We start from the raw sequence: 21296 nt of genomic DNA, 5'->3' as shown, positions 1-21296 counted from the left end.
GACTATATACGCGTTGGTTTAAATGGCCCTCAGTGCTACACGCGTAAAAAGACGTTTTTTGACTCCGAGTTTTCAACCGGCGGTCCGATCGTCAAATCTCCCTCCTGTTGCTAAAATTATGACTGAAAATGAAAGTAGAATGCTTCCGATTGGTTCTAGTGTAATTACATTCGATATTCTCGGGATTATACCCTAAAAATAACCACAGGTGTGGAGGAATTCGAATGGTATACTGACTCGTCAAAATGGCCGCTCCGATAGATCGAAGTGATGAAGAACGTGTACAACAGTTCTTTGCTAGCGATGTGTCAGAAGTTGAAAGTAAATTTGAAGGGTCAGATACTTTAGATTGGGATCCAATAGAAGGCAAAATTATTTTAATTTCTCCTATAAATAAGTGTGTGCCCGATGCCAACACAGAACATGAGGCAGCCCCCCACGCGGCCGGCTGCCGTGTTGACAGACGACAAGATTGACTTTCACAGGCGAGTTGAACTTGAAATTAATGCACAACATGAATAAATGTAAACTAGTTGCTTTTAAAAGCATTTTTGGATGATTACAATATAGAAAATATAGTTGTTCACACAAATTTGTTTATATTATCTACACGAAGTTTACCGTCAATGACCGGCATGTTGAAAGAAAACATGAACGAAAAATGACACTGGGATTACGTTTTATGAGATGCAGGTGTTTCTTTTACGTTGATAACGGCTATGGGTTTTATCCAGATTAAGTGATTTACACCACTGTTGGTCAAGTCATGATGCATTTGAAAAACAATTTTTCAGAAATTGTTTAGGATCGTTTTCTAGTTATATTGTCTAATTAACTTTCACCTGACTGAAAATGACTTACCTGGACTCACCTGAGCTATAACAATACTTTTAAGGGTAACTTGGTCTAAGATAGAGATAATATGTGGTGCATAATGCAAATGCATACACTATGTGATGATAGACCAGAAATTAAACAGGAAACTAGCTTCTTTCCTTCATGAACAATTATCAAGATTTTGTTTGTGAATATTAATTAGTTTTAGAAGTTTTTACCTGGATTTTTTCAAAGACTTAATAACCAAATGAAGTCATATGCTTCTTAATACTAAGGTTACTCTATTAAATTGGTTTTATTTCATAATTTTAATTGAGTTTTCTTGTTATTATTTGATACAACCTAATATTTTTACCTTTAGTCACCTGTATTGTTACCTGTATGCTTAACGAGAAGTATATTTGCGGAATAAACAACATCAATATAAACTACAGGCAATAACAAACAATTTTCATATAACTTTTATTCACATAATGCAAATAGTTTTCAAGATATAATCATTTATAATTAAGTTATCATTTCCCTGGATTTTACAAAATTAATGCAGCACTGAATGCCATTACTATACAAACCATTGCAGCAGCCTAAGGGTTAAACATGCAGTTTGAGCTTGGGTACGGGTACGTATGCTGTAGATACCTTACTTGTTTCGCATGCAGAATATATCGCTATGAGTATCGGATACAATAAAGTGAGATAATACTCACAAAATTAATAAGAATTTTAAATGTATGTGAATCTATTCGAATTCATCGCCTATGGTATAAGATATAAAGGCCCTGGCATATGCCATGTGCACGTGTCTGACATTGTGCATGAAGTTAGACGTGAACGGGCGCGTGGTTGTTACAAACGTCTTTAAGTCAGAAAGCAAAGACTTGTAGAAATTGTCATTAAAACTATTTGTTATCATAGTTTTTTTATGCCAAGAACGTAGATGATATTGATCCTTTGTTAGGCAATTTGCCGTACGATAGATCAAGAGTGGAATACGTAGCTATATGCATACATAGTACACAATTAACAATGGCTTTAGGTTTCGTATTTTGAAGAAGAAATACGTTTATTCAATATTTTTAACGTAAATGATATAAAAATACCTATAAATCATAACAAACGAAGTATTAATTATGATACACGTATATTACATAAAAGCCTATCATCGATTACAAGGTCAAGGGGAGTAACTCGTACGTGCCAATTTAATTGACTAAGAACACGGAATTCGGCAGTCCGGAAAACTCGTAATCCGGACGGTTTAGGCTGGGAACGAAGGTGTCCGGATTATCGAACATACATCACATAGTATACAATGGTCTTATGGAATACATGGAAGACCAACCTTAAATGACCCTAGGTGTTAATAGGACATTAGTTTAATCAAACAAACAAAACAATTATAATTTGTATAGCTAATAAGAGGAAGGTTCAGTACGTGATAATACATGTTCTTGTACGTTAATGTTTTGAAGAGGAAGGTTCAGTACGTGATAATACATGTTCTTGTACGTTTATGTTTTGATAGGTAGAAGAGTTTATAGCACTGACCAACCCAAAGCTGTCTGTGTTTACCGGAGATGAAGAAAATATTGACGGTTATGACGAACGCCCACAACATAAAATCACAAATTTTAGGTGAGAAGTTGATCTCAATATACCACAAACATGTGAAGTTTAGAAAATATTTATAAAATATATTAAAATTTTTAATTCTACACATGAATAAGTTTCTTTTATGTATTTTTGTTCTATATTTAATTATTTCATTGTTCCTGTCAACTAATTACAAATGTTTCTGAGAATAATATTCGGAAGTGAGAGTATCCATGAACACATCATAGGATACAGCATAAAAATTATAAAAAAAAATTAAATGCCTTTGATAGTTGTTTTCCTTAGGAATTTGACCAGAAAGAAGTAAGTCTTAACAAACCCAGAAGATTTGTCTAGTTTAACCTTTATGCTTATCTTACCGTTTAAAGATATATTTGAATAATGCCCTCATCGTGTTTTTGTGTTTCGTTCCCAGTGTTTATGACAAGAACACCCATCTTTGTCCATTTGACACTGGACTGATAGAGAAGAACATCATGCTATACTTCAGTGGTTCTCTAAAACCTATATTTGATGAGAACTCTAGTCCAGAGGGTAAGATCAAAGCTTCAAGGTTGTAATGATGTATATATATATAAATATATATACGGTTGGTATCTTACAATACAAGGTTTATTTTGGTGCGAGACTTAGGAAAGCCGAGATGACGAGACTTTGCCGAGTCATCTCGGCTTTCCGTGTCGAGCACCAAAATAAAACTTGTATTGTAAGATACTAACCGTGTATTCTGTTTATCCTGCAACCATTATGGCTTTAAAAACGAAAGCAAATTGACAGTTCCTTACTTTGTTTCGCTCGAAGCGAGACGCTTCTTTGATGCGGAGGTAAAGATTCATTCACTTAACCGAATGAGAGTGTACTCCTTTTTACTGCCGTGGGAAATAAATAAGCGCATTCCCAAACAGTAACCGTAATTCTATTCAGGGTGATATATCACTGAAAGGAAATGAAAATACTCAAATAACAACCAATACCCATTAAAGAATTACTTAACAATACATACCTTTGTCATGAGCCAAGAAAAAGACGACACCGCCATACGAGATTTTCGATATCGTAAAAATGACGTCATTTCGATGAATGTGACGTCACGTTTTAGCGGGATTGAATGACGTTTCATTCACCGGAAGGTTCAAGTTCTGGGTCAAGTTAGAAAAAGTTCCGTCAGATATGGAACAAATTCACGTGATCGTATTGACGGATAAAGCATTTTGTATTGACGGATAAAGCACAAGTTTATCCGGCAGTAGTTATCGGTCAGTGTGTGGGACAGTTGCAGGATAAATATATATATACAGGTGTTCACCTTCAGTGGTTATCAACATTCTGCAAACCAATGACCTTTCACCTGCTCTTTACTTTTATAATTAAAGTTAACTATAAACCAATGACCTTTCATCTGCTCTTTACTTTTATAATTAAAGTTAACTATAAACCAATGACCTTTCACCTGCTGTTTACTTTTATAATTTAAAGTTAACTATAAACCAATGACCTTTTTCATCTGCGCTTTACTTTTATAATTAAATTTAACTGTAAACCAATGACCTTTCACATGCTGTTTACTTTTATAATGAAAGTTAACTATAAACCAATTACCTTTCACCTGCTCTTTACTACTTTTATAATTAAATTTAACTGTAAACCAATGACCTTTCACATGCTGTTTACTTTTATAATTAAAGTTAACTATAAACCAATGACCTTTCACCTGCTCTTTACTTTTATAATTAAAGTTAACTATAAACCAATGACCTTTCACCTGCTCTTTACTTTTATAATTAAAGTTAACTATAAACTAATGACCTTTCGCATGCTATTTACTTTTATGATTAAAGTTAACTATAAACCAATGACCTTTCACATGCTGTTTACTTTTATAATTAAAGTTAACTGTAAACCAATGACCTTTCACATGCTGTTTACTTTTATAATTAAAGTTAACTATAAACCAATGACCTTTCACATGCTGTTTACTTTTATAATTAAAGTTAACTATAAACCAATGACCTTTCACATGCTGTTTACTTTTATAATTAAAGTTAACTATAAACCAATGACCTTTCACCTGCTCTTTACTTTTATAATTAAAGTTAACTGTAAACCAATTACCTTTCACATGCTGTTTACTTTTATAATTAAAGTTAACTATAAACCAATTACCTTTCACCTGCTCTTTACTTTTATAATTAAATTTAACTGTAAACCAATTACCTTTCACATGCTGTTTACTTTTATAATTAAAGTTAACTATAAACCAATTACCTTTCACCTGCTCTTTACTTTTATAATTAAAGTTAACTATAAACCAATGACCTTTCACATGCTGTTTACTTTTATAATTAAAGTTAACTATAAACCAATGACCTTTCACATGCTGTTTACTTTTATAATTAAAGTTAACTATAAACCAATGACCTTTCACATGCTGTTTACTTTTATAATTAAAGTTAACTATAAACCAATGACCTTTCACCTGCTCTTTACTTTTATAATTAAAGTTAACTATAAACCAATGACCTTTCACATGCTGTTTACTTTTATAATTAAAGTTAACTATAAACCAATGACCTTTCACATGCTGTTTACTTTTATAATTAAAGTTAACTATAAACCAATTACCTTTCACATGCTGTTTACTTTTATAATTAAAGTTAACTATAAACCAATTACCTTTCACATGCTGTTTACTTTTTATAATTAAAGTTAACTATAAACCAATGACCTTTCACATGCTCTTTACTTTTATAATTAAAGTTAACTATAAACCAATGACCTTTCACATGTTGTTTTCTTTTATAATTAAAGTTAACTATAAACCAATTACCTTTCACATGCTGTTTACTTTTATAAGTAATGTTAACTGTAAACCAATTACCTTTCGCATGCTATTTACTTTTATAATTAATGTTAACTGTAAACCAATGACCTTTCACATGCTGTTTACTTTAATAATTAATGTTAACTGTAAACCAATAACCTTTCGCATGCTATTTACTTTTATAATTAAAGTTAACTGTAAACCAATGACCTTTCACATGCTGTTTACTTTTATAATTAAAGTTAACTATAAACCAATGACCTTTCACCTGCTCTTTACTTTTATAATTAAAGTTAACTATAAACCAATGACCTTTCACATGCTGTTTACTTTTATAATTAAAGTTAACTGTAAACCAATTACCTTTCACATGCTGTTTACTTTTACAAGTAAAGTTAACTATAAACCAATGACCTTTCACATGCTGTTTACTTTTTAGCCCACCATCATCAGATGGTGGGCTATTCAAATCGCCTTTCGTCCGTGGTCCGTCCGTCCCTCCGTCCGTCCTTCCGTCCGTCCGTCCGTTAACAATTCTTGTTACCGCTAATTCTCAGAAAGTGCTGAAGGGATCTTTCTCAAATTTCATATGTAGGTTCCCCTAGGACTCTAGTTGTGCATATTGCATTTTGGGACCGATCGGTCAACAAGATGGCCGACAGGCGGCCATCTTGGATTTTGATAGTTAAAGTTTGTTACCGCTATTTCTCAAAAAGTGCTGAAGGGATCTTTCTCAAATTTTATGTACAGGTTTCCCTAGGACTCTAGTTGTGCATATTGCATTTTGGGACTGATCGGTCAACAAGATGGCTGACAGGCAGCCATCTTGGATTTTGATAGTTAAAGTTTGTTACCGCTATTTCTCAAAAAGTACTGAAGGGATCTTTCTCAAATTTCATATATAGGTTCCCCTAGGGCCCTAGTTGTGCATATTGCATTTTGGGACCGATCGGTCAACAAGATGGCCGACAGGCGGCCATCTTGGATTTTGATAGTTAAAGTTTGTTACCGCTATTTCTCAGAAAGTACTGAAGGGATCTTTCTCAAATTTCATATGTAGGTTCCCCTAGGACCCTTGTTGTGCATATTGCATTTTGGGACCGATCGGTCAACAAGATGGCCGACAGGTGGCCATCTTGGATTTTGATAGTTAAAGTTTGTTACCGCTATTTCTCAAAAAGTGCTGAAGGGATCTTTCTCAAATTTCATATACAGGTTCCCCTAGGACCCTAGTTGTGCATATTACATTTTGGGACCGATCGGTGAACAAGATGGCCGACAGGTGGCCATCTTGGATTTTGACAGTTAAAGTTTGTTACCGCTATTACTCAAAAAGTACTGAAGGGATCTTTCTCAAATTTCATATATAGGTTTCCCTAGGGCCCTAGTTGTGCATATTGCATTTTGGAACCGATCGGTCAACAAGATGGCTTGGATTTTGATAGTTAAAGTTTGTTACCGCTATTTCTCAAAAAGTACTGAAGGTATCGTTTACAAATTTCATATGAAGGTTCCCCAAGGACCCTAGTTGTGCATATTGTTAATTGGGACCGATCGGTAAACAAGATGGCCGACCGACGGCCATATTGGATTTTGATTGTTAAAGTTTGTTACGGCTATTTCTCAGAAAGTACTGAAGGGATCTTTCTCAAATTTTATGTGTAGGTTCCCCTTGTACCCTAGTTGTGCATAGTACCTTTTAGGACTGATGCATAATGCCTTTCGGGACTGATCGGTAAACAAGATGGCCAACCGGCCGCCATCTTAGATTTCATTGTTGAAGTTTGTTACCACTATTTCTTAGAAAGTACTATAGCGATCTGTCTCAAATTTTATATGTCATGTGTTTGAAAAAGTTTGAAAAGCAGGGAAAAGACCCCTCTTTCCATTGTCAGACATAGATCTTTCTTTGGTGGGCGCCAAGATCCCTCTGGGATCTCTTGTGATAGTTAAAGTTTGTTACCGCTATTTCTCAGAAAGTACTGAAGGGATCTTTCTCAAATTTCATATGTAGGTTCCCCTAGGACCCTTGTTGTGCATATTGCATTTTGGGACCGATCGGTCAACAAGATGGCCGACAGGCGGCCATCTTGGATTTTGATAGTTAAAGTTTGTTACCGCTATTTCTCAGAAAGTACTGAAGGGATTCTTCTCAAATTTTATATGTAGGTCCCCCTAGGGTCCTAGTTGTGCAAATTGCATTTTGTAACTGATAGGTCAAGAAGATGGTGGCACTGTCGCCATCTTGGATTTCATTGTTGAAGTTTGTTACCACTATTTCTTAGAAAGTACAATAGCGATCTGTCTCAAATTTTATTTGTAGTGTGTTTGAAAAAGTTTGAAAAGCAGGGAAAAGATCCCTCTTTCCATTGTCAGACATAGATCATTCTTTGGTGGGCGCCAAGATCCCTCTGGGATCTCTTGTTGGCTGCTGTGAAATTGAGAAACCAATGACCTTTCACATGCTGTTTACTTTTATAATTAAAGTTAACTGTAAACCAATTACCTTTCACATGCTGTTTACTTTTACAAGTAAAGTTAACTATAAACCAATGACCTTTCACATGCTGTTTACTTTTATAATTAAAGTTAACTATAAACCAATGACCTTTCACATGCTGTTTACTTTTATAATTAAAGTTAACTATAAACCAATGACCTTTTACATGCTGTTTACTTTTACAAGTAAAGTTAACTATAAACCAATTACCTTTCACATGCTGTTTACTTTTATAATTAAAATTAACTATAAACCAATTACCTTTCACATGCTGTTTACTTTTATAATTAAAGTTAACTATAAACCAATGACCTTTCACATGCTGTTTACTTTTACAAGTAAAGTTAACTATAAACCAATGACCTTTCACATGCTGTTTACTTTTATAATTAAAGTTAACTATAAACCAATGACCTTTCACATGCTGTTTACTTTTATAATTAAAGTTAACTGTAAACCAATGACCTTTCACATGCTGTTTACTTTTATAATTAAAGTTAACTATAAACCAATGACCTTTCACATGCTGTTTACTTTTATAATTAAAGTTAACTATAAACCAATGACCTTTCACCTGCTCTTTACTTTTATAATTAAAGTTAACTATAAACCAATGACCTTTCACATGCTGTTTACTTTTATAATTAAAGTTAACTATAAACCAATGACCTTTCACATGCTGTTTACTTTTATAATTAAAGTTAACTGTAAACCAATGACCTTTCACATGCTGTTTACTTTTATAATTAAAGTTAACTATAAACCAATGACCTTTCACATGCTGTTTACTTTTACAAGTAAAGTTAACTATAAACCAATGACCTTTCACATGCTGTTTACTTTTATAATTAAAGTTAACTGTAAACCAATGACCTTTCACATGCTGTTTACTTTTATAATTAAAGTTAACTATAAACCAATGACCTTTCACATGCTGTTTACTTTTACAAGTAAAGTTAACTATAAACCAATTACCTTTCACATGCTGTTTACTTTTATAATTAAAGTTAACTATAAACCAATGACCTTTCACATGCTGTTTACTTTTATAATTAAAGTTAACTATAAACCAATGACCTTTCACATGCTGTTTACTTTTATAATTAAAGTTAACTGTAAACCAATGACCTTTCACATGCTGTTTACTTTTATAATTAAAGTTAACTGTAAACCAATGACCTTTCACATGCTGTTTACTTTTATAATTAAAGTTAACTGTAAACCAATGACCTTTCACATGCTGTTTACTTTTACAATTAAAGTTAACTATAAACCAATGACCTTTCACATGCTGTTTACTTTTATAATTAAAGTTAACTATAAACCAATGACCTTTCACATGCTGTTTACTTTTATAATTAAAGTTAACTGTAAACCAATGACCTTTCACATGCTGTTTACTTTACAAGTAAAGTTAACTATAAACCAATTACCTTTCACATGCTGTTTACTTTTATAATTAAAGTTAACTGTAAACCAATGACCTTTCACATGCTGTTTACTTTTACAAGTAAAGTTAACTATAAACCAATGACCTTTCACATGCTGTTTACTTTTATAATTAAAGTTAACTGTAAACCAATGACCTTTCACATGCTGTTTACTTTTATAATTAAAGTTAACTATAAACCAATGACCTTTCACATGCTGTTTACTTTTATAATTAAAGTTAACTGTAAACCAATGACCTTTCACATGCTGTTTACTTTTACAAGTAAAGTTAACTATAAACCAATGACCTTTCACATGCTGTTTACTTTTATAATTAAAGTTAACTATAAACCAATGACCTTTCACATGCTGTTTACTTTTATAATTAAAGTTAACTGTAAACCAATGACCTTTCACATGCTGTTTACTTTACAAGTAAAGTTAACTATAAACCAATGACCTTTCACATGCTGTTTACTTTTATAATTAAAGTTAACTATAAACCAATGACCTTTCACATGCTGTTTACTTTTATAATTAAAGTTAACTGTAAACCAATGACCTTTCACATGCTGTTTACTTTTATAAGTAAAGTTAACTAAAACCAATGACCTTTCACATGCTGTTTACTTTTACGAGTAAAGTTAACTATAAACCAATGACCTTTCACATGCTGTTTACTTTTACAAATAAAGTTAACTATAAACCAATGACCTTTCACATGCTGTTTACTTTTACAAATAAAGTTAACTATAAACCAATGACCTTTCACATGCTGTTTACTTTTACAAATAAAGTTAACTATAAACCAATTACCTTTCACATGCTGTTTACTTTTACGAGTAAAGTTAACTATAAACCAATGACCTTTCACATGCTGTTTACTTTTACGAGTAAAGTTAACTATAAACCAATTACCTTTCACATGCTGTTTACTTTTATATTAAAGTTAACTATAAACCAATTACCTTTCACATGCTGTTTACTTTTATATTTAAAGTTAACTATAAACCAATGACCTTTCACATGCTGTTTACTTTTACGAGTAAAGTTAACTATAAACCAATTACCTTTCACATGCTGTTTACTTTTATAATTAAAGTTAACTATAAACCAATGACCTTTTACATGCTGTTTACTTTTACAAGTAAAGTTAACTGTAAACCAATGACCTTTCATATGCTGTTTACTTTTACAAATAAAGTTAACTATAAACCAATGACCTTTCACATGCTGTTTACTTTACAAGTAAAGTTAACTATAAACCAATGACCTTTCACATGCTGTTTACTTTACAAGTAAAGTTAACTATAAACCAATGACCTTTCACCTGCTCTTTACTTTTATAAGTAAAGTTAACTATAAACCAATGACCTTTCACATGCTGTTTACTTTTACAAATAAAGTTAACTATAAACCAATGACCTTTCACATGCTGTTTACTTTACAAGTAAAGTTAACTATAAACCAATGACCTTTCACATGCTGTTTACTTTTACAAGTAAAGTTAACTATAAACCAATTACCTTTCACATGCTGTTTACTTTTACAAGTAAAGTTAACTGTAAACCAATTACCTTTCACATGCTGTTTACTTTTACAAGTAAAGTTAACTATAAACCAATGACCTTTCACATGCTGTTTACTTTTATAATTAAAGTTAACTGTAAACCAATGACCTTTCACATGCTGTTTACTTTTATAATTAAAGTTAACTGTAAACCAATGACCTTTCACATGCTGTTTACTTTTATAATTAAAGTTAACTGTAAACCAATTACCTTTTACATGCTGTTTACTTTTACGAGTAAGGTTAACTGTAAACCAATTACCTTTCACATGCTATTTACTTTTGCGATTAAAGTTAACTTGTGAAAATTAATCTCTGCAAATTAATATTCACTTTGATGATATTGAAATCAATTTAAATTCAGGTTTTGAATACATGAATATTAATCTTTGAGAACTTGTTTGTTTTCATGGGAAGGAAAGTTGGTTTACTATAGACAAGATTGATGTGTTGCTTTTCCAAACACAACGGCTCCAACTTTGAAATGGTTTCCGTTAAAGTTTGTGTTTTATGATGTCTATCAAATTCACTTGAACTTGTTAACTTAGCCGGGTTACCTCATTAAAATTTGGTCATTAGGGGATCTATTGCTTCTTATTCAGTAAAGCTGATTTTTTTCCAGGGGGTGTGGCTTGTCGAAATATGGGGCCAATCAACGAATGGTGGACAGCAGGTTTTGACGGTGGAGAAAATGCTCTCATCGGGTTTAGTACAGGTGAGGCTGGTCACACTTTACACTCGATCCTCAATACCTTGAGCTGGTACAACACAAATAGCTCATTTAATTTTTATATGTTTTTGTTTTAACCCAACCAAATAAATCCTAGAATTGATACGATCCTGCAGACATTGGTTTTGCTGTGATTCTAAGATTCAATGTAAATTTAATCCTCCAATATGAATCAAACTCAGGACCTCTTACTTACTAGTCTGACACACAACCATTAAAGCTAAAGAGAAGTCCTTTCTAGCCAAGAAGAATATTTTGGCTAGAAATCACACGGATTACATACTCTTCCTTGAGTTTCCAATAGTTAACAGCGATGCTTGTGGGACATGACTGAGGATCATTCCCGAGTCCCAACATGGGTGTAAATTGTCGCATAATCTAGCAGTATCAATTAGTTGTATATATACATACCCAGCTGGTATACAGTTGATATGAATTATACAGAGTTAAGATGAATAACATTATCTTTACTTTCCTAGCCTATGCTGAGTACATTTTGATGGGGCCAAGTGAAGCCTACAAACCATTTATGGATACTATGAGGGAGAAAATTCACATCAGTAAAGTAGTCATTGAGTTTCTTCAGCGCAACCAGGACGCTACTTACGAGGATCTTCTTAACAAGATTGAGGTGGGTCTAGATGTCTAAAAAAGAAAGAAAAATTGAAGAAAAAGAAAATAAGCTGTTTTATGTTGATAGTGGTGCCTGAAGTTCATAATAAAAGTTGACTTGTTGAATACAGTAGATTCCATATGTATGTGAATTCTGTAAAAGAAAAGTTGTTTCCAGCCTTTTGGTCATGTGTTTCCACACTGTTGTAGACCACAGTTCCACCAGCTGGTCTTCTTAGCCTGACAGAGGACTCCCTTCTGAGACACGCCCAGTTTGTCGTCGATCAGGTGCAGAGTTTTGATGAGGCTGCCGATGAGGATGAAGGGCTCCTGATCACCACATCCTGTGTGAGAGGCCTCATCAAACTGGCTGGAGTCACTCTAGGCAAACGGTACATATACCATATACAGAGGATTCCGCTTATTTGCATAGGTCATTTTCCAGAAGAAAATATGCAAATAACCGGAGTATTCGAATAGGCGGAGATGACATTTTGCACCTCCGTTTGACCCCACACATATGTGTGAATAGGCAAATAGGTTTCGTTTCGTTTACTTGATAAATATGTTAATTATTTACACTTAAAACGAACAACAAGTAATTATTTTCGAAGTTGTAAATCGATTTTAATTGTTTAATAACAAAAAAAATTCCAATATTAGATTCTTGTTTACGTTAGATCGACACGTGAATATTTGAGAAACAGCTAAACGATCGATATCAATTGCTATTAGATTCTACAAAACAGGATTGGATTTGTGTCTACAATTCTGAACCTAAATAATAAACAAATTTACGTACATTTTCCTGGCAAAATGAACTTACGATCGCGATTAAACTTCAAAGTGCCGATCAACTAGTAGTGTTGTTTTTACACATATGAATTCGAAAATGGCGGCAGGTGATGAAGCCATGCGTTCACTCGACCTAAATGTGTTTTGAGAATTCTCCCTGTTTGTTGATCTATACGGCGAATAGCTTGATAACATTTCAGAAATTAATGCATATTCAAATAGCAATGAAACAACGTAGCAAGTATCTTTTTTATCCTAAGCTTACATACTGTACGAAACTTGCGGTAGGCCTAGTCATTGCACGCCGACTTTGCATGCTTTTATATCTCGTTCAACGAGACGCTTGATACGCACATGTCTGTCGTAGTCAACAAGACTCTGGTTGAACGAGACTACTGATCATGCATGGCGATTGTTATAAGGAAGCATGGTTTCTCCAACCGATCGCGAACTAAGGTACGTTACGTTAATAAAATAAACATATTTGAAAGTGCAAATGCTTTAATTAGATGTTTGAGCCAGTGAATATACTAAAGTTATGATCAACCGCTGCTGATGTAAATCGTAACAGCGTCGAATACCTTTGCAGATTCATGCATAAAATAACAAGCCATACTTTAACGTTAATCTGTTACCATGATGATTTCTAGTAAAACTGAAACATATATCGGCGAATTTCGCTAAAAATATATTGCAAAATTGAAAAATATTCGATTATATTTTTAGAATTTCCCAAATATTTTATTCAAATAACCGGAGGTCATGTAAAAGTCTATGCAAATACACGGAGTTGAAAAACAAAGATAAAGAAGGAAAATATCGGGACCGCAGAATTTTATGCAAATAACCGAAATATTCGAATAACCGTTATTCGATTATGTGGAGTCCTCTGTATACTAAAGATGGTCTTTTACTTTGAAATTAGTTCTGAAACATTTAAAGATCAACTTTAAAATAAATGCAGCTGAACTTCATTAATTCAATTTCATGAATACCTTGATAAACCTGTTTAATTCAAAGTTGATAATATATTCAAGAAAATTTAACTCAAATATTCAGATAATTTGATCAGTTGGTTGATTGTGAAAATAACAGAATAAGTTTTAAACTACTTTAAAGTTATATGTGCCGTATTTTTCATATTCACGAATCAAGATAAGCTTTTAATATGTTATTCATCACCAAAAGTTACTAACATTTTGAAAATTACAGTACTGTCAATGCATTGGTTTTAATTTTATAAATACAAATAAGAGCAGAAAATGATATTTAGCAGTACTGCCAAATATTATTATATGTACATCTATAGTGAAGAGAAATGAGAACCTAAGGTCAGACCATAAAGCCAAATCGTGGTCTACAATTTCATGTCTTATTTTTACAGTGTTATTAGTAATTCTAAAGTGATTTCTGCAGGAAAGTTTCCATCTAAATATAATAAGGCATATAAAACAACAATTTTACAATACATAATCTCCGTGTTGTAGCTAACTTTTATTAAGGCATCTGAAGCTATTTAAAATTATTTACACGGCTTGATTCATCAATCTTATGGTTTTCAATCGACTAATGAAGAAAAATTAACATGCCAAAATTTTCACCCAGTTACGGCACATATAACTTTAAAGCTTGATTAATAAGCCAGTATATTCAATGTTGCTTTAAATTTGTAAATTGTTTTGTATATGGTCAGGCGAGCGTTGAGGAAAGAACTACGGAAAGACAAAGAAAAGAAGGAGAAGAAACCTGGGCATACCATGGCAACTGTAACACCACTGGTCAGTGAAATATTTGATAAAATGTTTCAAGGTCAAATTGATGAAAAAACAGGCCAAGGAGCCAAGCGACGCCGTTGTGGGATATGCGAGGTAAGTTATTACTGGTAGGCTTGATTAGTTTGGTATGATATACAATGTATATTTTATTTTGGCTACATATGTTTGTATGTAGACAAATGATTTATTGGAGGTCAATGTATTGTGGAAAAGATGATGATAAATATGCCGACTGTTGGCTAAAATCTTTTAAGGGTTTGGATATCCCTGTCCACTTGACAGACCCATGTTTGACTGTGTTGTTTCTCCCAAACTTAGAAGAAATATGATGAAATTTCAGTAGCTTAGTTCCCACATTTTCATTATGTCTTCATCATAGGAGCTAAAAGTGATAATTTTTTGTTGCAGACTTGTCAGCAGCCGGACTGTGGTAAATGTGTATCTTGTCAGGATATGATAAAGTTTGGGGGCACAGGCAAGTCTAAACAGGCTTGTCTGGAACGCAGGTAAGTTAATCATACTGATGAAGTAGTTCAGCACATTTATATGGATATTTCGTATGTTGTTTGCGATGATCCAGTAAATAGTCTGGTTTTCAAGCCATAACATTATGTTTCAAAAGTATTGCTTCGAGCTATACTTGTAACATTTGAGTATTGATTTGATAACAATTTATGTAATGTCATTTTGTGAATTGTATTTTGCACTTTGCTGTGCAAAAACTGGTGTAAATTTGTTCTGATGATGGTTGGCTGAGCCGTCAGAAAAATGTTAACCAATGAATAACTACAAATTTACAGAATCTTTGGTGTTGATGCTCCATCCTCTTCAAACTATAAAGGAAAATTGTTTCTGTTTGCTGTGACTATATAAACAATAAAGAAAATCCTACAGTGATAGTCTACTGTGTTTAACTAATTGGACAGCTTTATAACTTATATAGAATATCAAAGGAGTAATGTCTTATTTCAGATGTCCAAACATGGCTGTCAAAGATGCAGACGACGATGACTTAGGAGAAGAAGATGACGATGATAAGAAACTTGAAGTAAGTTTTACCAGTTGGCATCTGCTGGTTTTCTTTATAAATAAACAATCATAGAATTGATAAAATTATTAGATGTAATGACAAGCTTGCCATGTGTGTACTATGAGCAATGAAAGAGATTGATCATATTATGTTGTTTTTATTTGGGGGGATTAAATTTCACTATATTCTTATGTAAGTTAATTTCTGCAAACTGAAATACTTTCGAACAAAATGGAATAAATTACAACTAAGATAGTTTTTATAGCTTATTACTGTTAGAAAGTCACAAAGGAGTTAAGGTCAGGGCTTTTTACATCATGATTTGGGGCCGAAAATATGGCCCCATTCCACATGACAAATTCTCTAAAAAAAATTCTTAATTCAAGCCTTAAAGTGTACACGGAATGGTTTGGTATATAAGGCTTGATAAATGCGTCTTTGGATAAAATTTAGAATGGAGAAAGTACGAGTTTCATAGCGATTACGGTATTAGAGATAATGCGACTTTTCTCTAAAACACACCTGAAGCCCCAAGCCATTGACCCCGATTCGGGACCCCTGACCTGTGACGTCACGAGGACAACGGGACCTATTCTACTCGCATAAGATAGAGAAGCGATTTTTGGTGTCTGCCATCTAATATAAACTATCTGTTTGTAAATATCAATTTTGAAGACACAAATACCTGTGTTCATGTCCGATACCTATTTAATATTATCCTTAATCACAGATATGAGTTTGAAAAACGCTTGAAAAAACAGGGGATTTATGCCATGCATACATGTATATTGATGTACCTGTCTTAGATAAATGAACATCTCTACGCAATTACTGCATAATTTTACACAATAAAATGTTCATAATAATCCACGTACGTTGTATATCTGCGGTGGTTGGAACCACATATGTGAATATTATATCAAGGATTCTTGATTATGTTATCCAAAGCCCGACTCGGGTCTTTGAATGTCTACTGGTCAAACCCGCTTAACAGATTTCTGACTTTTTTTTTATAAAACCTGCCCATACGATATGATTCCAAACAGAATTTTTTGCATATATGTAAATGCATCTACATCTGAAATCGATCTACTTGTTTTTTGACGAAATATATTCAGCTTACATATAATACAGTACAATCGACGACTTGTTGATATTTCGCTCAAGTTCATTCATTAAAATCATGCACGGGTCAGACGAAAACAATGAGACTGAAGATGTCTATGTGACAAGAAGCAGATATCAAATACAGAACAAAAACAGAACTGTCATTCCGAATAGCCAATGTCGTGCTGCGTTAATCTCTATACCTGTATACTGCAGTAACTAAACCGCGTGGTCAAACGAGACTAATGAGGGGGCTAACCAGATTACGTAAGAAAGGTGTTTAGTGACCTGTCACGCTTTGTTGATTAGCTCGCGTCAGGTGTCAAAAGTAAGATCACAGGTAAGTTAGCGATGGACCATCATGTAATTGTTGTATAATGTAATATTTGTTTACACTTAAAAATCCCTGGTTTACAGTAAAATATACCGTTCTAACATAACATGTACATTATATATTTCAGAAAGACTCATTATACATTTGTCTTGTTTATATGTTCTGGTTACACGTAAATGTATTTTATAACAAAAACTACAAAATTATCTACAAATGGCATGTCGAGAAAGAACAATGCAAATATAATGCTCAATGTCAGAATTTTGATATTTCTGATAGTAGATTTCGGATATCCATTTTTTACTCCCTTCCTAATTTATGTCTATGATATCTACGTGTATTGAACTATGAAATACATTTAAAACATTTTCTTTTCGTTATGTTGGTTCTTGAAATCAGAAACATACATACATATATATTTCTGTTGAAATCCATAGGCCTAGAGAGAATTTTTATTTATACAGAAACATATTCAAATGAATAATTATATAACTATCATTTTTCTAATTCGTCCCTTTTTAGATCACATTATGAAAATGGAATATTCCCGAGGTTTGATAATTTAGAAAGTTGTTAAAACAGAGATAAGATCTCTAGTTAAATGTACCAGAAACATAAATAACGTATACATGTTTCCGCTTATCTACATATGTATTTAGCCTGATTTCAGTTGTAATATTTCCTATTATATATATAAATAAATCGTCAACATAACTGTATACTGTATATATATTTGAAAAATTATCGTAACCCCATTTCAGGAATACATATATCTTCCCCTTTTTGCTATAACCCCACTACCAAACACCTCACTGCCGTTGTCCTCGTGACGTCACATCCGGTTATTCCTCAAATCAGCGTGAGCGGCCGATTCCCTGATTACCAGTCGATATACAGGTAAAAATCGAGCACTTCGGAGGGCTGTATCTCGGTACTGAAGCGTCTGATTTTGATGCGGTTTTCAACATTCTTGTCAGGAGATCAAACGGAATAACATATCTAAATATTATTTTCCGTTCCGTGTACACTTTAAAGGAGAAGGTACGTTAAGACTCGAATATGGCCCCAAAATTAATTCTCCAGTAAAGAACAACATATTTTGCCATATAAATGTTGAATACATTTGCTAACACATTACATCCCGAAAATATCTTGTATGTGCCAACTATGTTCACTATGACGTCACCAACATGCAGTTTCCTGCCATTTTTCACAAAAATCCTTGAAAAATCATACTTTTTTAGTCTAAAAATGAATGTGGCCGCCTTCGTGGAGCAGAAAGAGATTTTCACGCGTTGTGTATCGTGTAGTTACGCATATCCATGCAAAATATAAAGTTGCTGCAAGGTGGCGGCCAAATCCATTTCAAGCCTTTTCTAACCTAAAGATGATGAATTTCTAGCAAAATTTGGCGAGAAGAGGAAAATCATCAATCTGATGACGTCATAGGTGGAGCACATCGTGTACATGGTTATAAAAAGTTATGTTTTGATGAATGGCAAGTCTGAGAGTAATTATTGATGTGAAATTGATGTGGATCAGAATTAATATTTTTCTGCCTCCTTTCCCAAAAGCAAAATTTCTTGAAAGATATCCAAAAATATTGCAGGAACTTAGTTGGTTAAGGTTTTAAATATATGTGATTTGGCTTTAAAAAAGTACATCAACTGCATTGGAAATAAAAGATCTTATTTGTTATGCTTTATTTCATGTTTCATAATTTTTTCCCAAATCCTGGTTTTGTCGTACATTTTCCCAAATTCAAAGCCACAGGCTCCATTCCCAAAGCAGTGAGAAAAAGCCCTGAATTAGGAAATAGCAAAATTTCCCCCTAACAAAATTAAATTGCTATACAGTATTACATTCTTCGGTATTATTAGGTTTGATGTCCTTAGAAAACTATATACATTTCTAAACTAGGGACTGATAATTACAATTGTTACCCTGAAATTGTCTAAGTTTGTTTATTAAAAACTAGAAACTGCATATTTCTATTTTTCTTCAGGGTGAAGTGTTGACACCAGATAAGAAGCACAGACTTTCATTCAATACAAAGGTAAGTATTCTTAACATCTCCATTCACCAAATTATACCTATTGACACTGTGTTTTGTCTGGAAAGATTTCACGGGAATATAACCTGTCATTACAAAACACCTACCTTATATTTACAGACATTTTACTCCCATATTTGTGTTTTATTCATCCATATATTGCCATTGATTTACACTTGGGGTAATTTCGCAGTTAAGCCATGAAAAGATCACATATTTGACTGGGCCAGAACACACTACTATCAGATGACATGGAATAATTTGATGTCAAAACAAAGTCTTATAATTTACATTGTATAAGTTGCATTTGCAGTATAGCTTGGTTACTAATTTATTTCTATTCTAGACAAAACTCAAGTGGATTGGCGAGCCATTGAAGGTGGACGGTAAAAATACCTACTACAGTCGGGTCAACATTAATGGGCAGGAGGTGAGTGCTCCATAGGATTATGATATACCTGCACTATAAATGGAATACATTTCTGTTTTAAGCTCTGGGCCATTCAACAAAGAAGAATTCTGTAAGCTCAATTTTCTATTGCAGCTCCATGATTTTGTTAAGCTTTGTTTGAATGAATTCGTATGTATATATTTTGGTATTTCCAGGTAACCATTGATGACTATATCTCAGTGAAGCCTGAGAGTGTCTCTATGCCGGTGTACCTGGCCCGTGTTGTCTACCTATGGGAAGATTCCCATGGCAATAAGATGTTCCATGCTCATTGGTTCTGGTGGGTATATATTACACACAAGTTAATAAACAAACTTATGGCACTCAATCAAATTTTTTCCAAAATCTATTTTGGGCAAGATGGCTTAAAAAATGAACAGATGTTTTCGCAAGGAAAAATCCATGTTCAATAACAATATACAAAATTTGCTTCAAGGACAATGTTATTTCTGTGCAGAAACCATTGAATTAAAATAACCACCAGAATGTGTACATTTATAGTATTTTAAATATTTTTATTGTTAAGTTATTCTATCTATGTTCCTCTTTTCATTAGAAAACTTGAATTGAGGACTATTGCATGGAAATACAATTTCAAAAGATCTTATGGACACAAGTTTTAAAGAAGTTAATGGCTGTGATATATGGCGTTTGTTAAAAATAATCCTATAAAGATTTTGTTGTCCATGTTCTCATTTCAGCCGAGGTACCGATACAGTGTTAGGGGAGACCTCTGATCCACAGGAACTCTTCCTCGTCAATGACTGTGAGGATTGTAAACTAGAAACTGCCATTGGCCTGGTTAAGGTATAATTTGTATATATTCAGTTAAACCTGTAGAATCCAACACCTGACTTTTCTGACATTCTGTTAAATACAACACTCATATTGTGTTCCCCTATACCAACAACATCTGACTTTTCTGACAACCTGTCTTACACAACCAAAATGGCCAATTGCCTACAGCAAATTTGTTTCAATTTTAAAAAATTGAATTTCAGTAAAAAGAGTATAAAGTATTCCACTGCATAATAAATATTAGTTCAGAATTGGAATTGGCCACTGGATATATTTAGTTTGGGATTGTACATAGTTTGTAAAATGCAGCTTGACTATTAAACATGGTGTCTTGGCCTGTTTGCTCGAACCATAACCAGTGACATCAAGTGTAAGTTCATAATTTCATCTTTGTCCTGATTGCCATTGTTCCATATTTTACAGGTTATTCACAAGAAGCCCCCGGCTGACTGGGGAATGCTAGGTGGGATAGAACATGCAGATGAGGATATCGACAGAGAGGATGAGAATACCTACTTTTACCAAAAATGGTAAAAACTTTTTTGTTTAAGACCAATATCAAACAGTGTTGATAAAGTTTTTGTTTGGTACTTATAGCACCTCGGACAGAAATGTCCCCGAATGATTGGCGGAGAGCCGTCACGTGGTGACCCCCTATCACTTTATAGGGGGTCAGTAAATTTTATTATGGTGCAATATGGCGGCTCTCGCCCTCGCTTCAAAATTTAATCACATTATCTTCAAATAAATATACCACTTTATTACCGTAAAACTATATATTTATTGTTAATTTTTGTGTAAAAATAACTTTAATCGTTTTAATTCTTCAAATTACATG

At 33.3% G+C, this 21296-nt stretch overlaps 1 protein-coding gene across 1 annotated transcript in view; it reads left to right on the top strand.

Moving 5' to 3' along the window:
* Positions 1-21296, top strand: part of LOC138321179 (DNA (cytosine-5)-methyltransferase 1-like) — a 44159-nt gene that overhangs the window by 6619 nt on the left and 16244 nt on the right. Inside the window, exons 9-21 of the mRNA XM_069264667.1 lie at positions 2363-2472; positions 2867-2985; positions 11396-11488; positions 11983-12134; positions 12326-12507; positions 14604-14778; positions 15094-15191; positions 15658-15733; positions 19162-19212; positions 19556-19639; positions 19816-19940; positions 20362-20467; positions 20882-20988. Of these exons, the coding sequence (XP_069120768.1) occupies positions 2363-2472; positions 2867-2985; positions 11396-11488; positions 11983-12134; positions 12326-12507; positions 14604-14778; positions 15094-15191; positions 15658-15733; positions 19162-19212; positions 19556-19639; positions 19816-19940; positions 20362-20467; positions 20882-20988 (1478 nt within the window). The remainder of the gene's footprint in view (positions 1-2362; positions 2473-2866; positions 2986-11395; positions 11489-11982; positions 12135-12325; positions 12508-14603; positions 14779-15093; positions 15192-15657; positions 15734-19161; positions 19213-19555; positions 19640-19815; positions 19941-20361; positions 20468-20881; positions 20989-21296) is intronic.

Source organism: Argopecten irradians, chromosome 4 (assembly GCF_041381155.1).
Source record: "Argopecten irradians isolate NY chromosome 4, Ai_NY, whole genome shotgun sequence".
Taxonomy (NCBI): domain Eukaryota; kingdom Metazoa; phylum Mollusca; class Bivalvia; order Pectinida; family Pectinidae; genus Argopecten; species Argopecten irradians.
The sequence above is the reverse complement of the archived record's forward strand: the minus strand, read 5'-3'. Positions and strand labels throughout refer to the sequence as shown.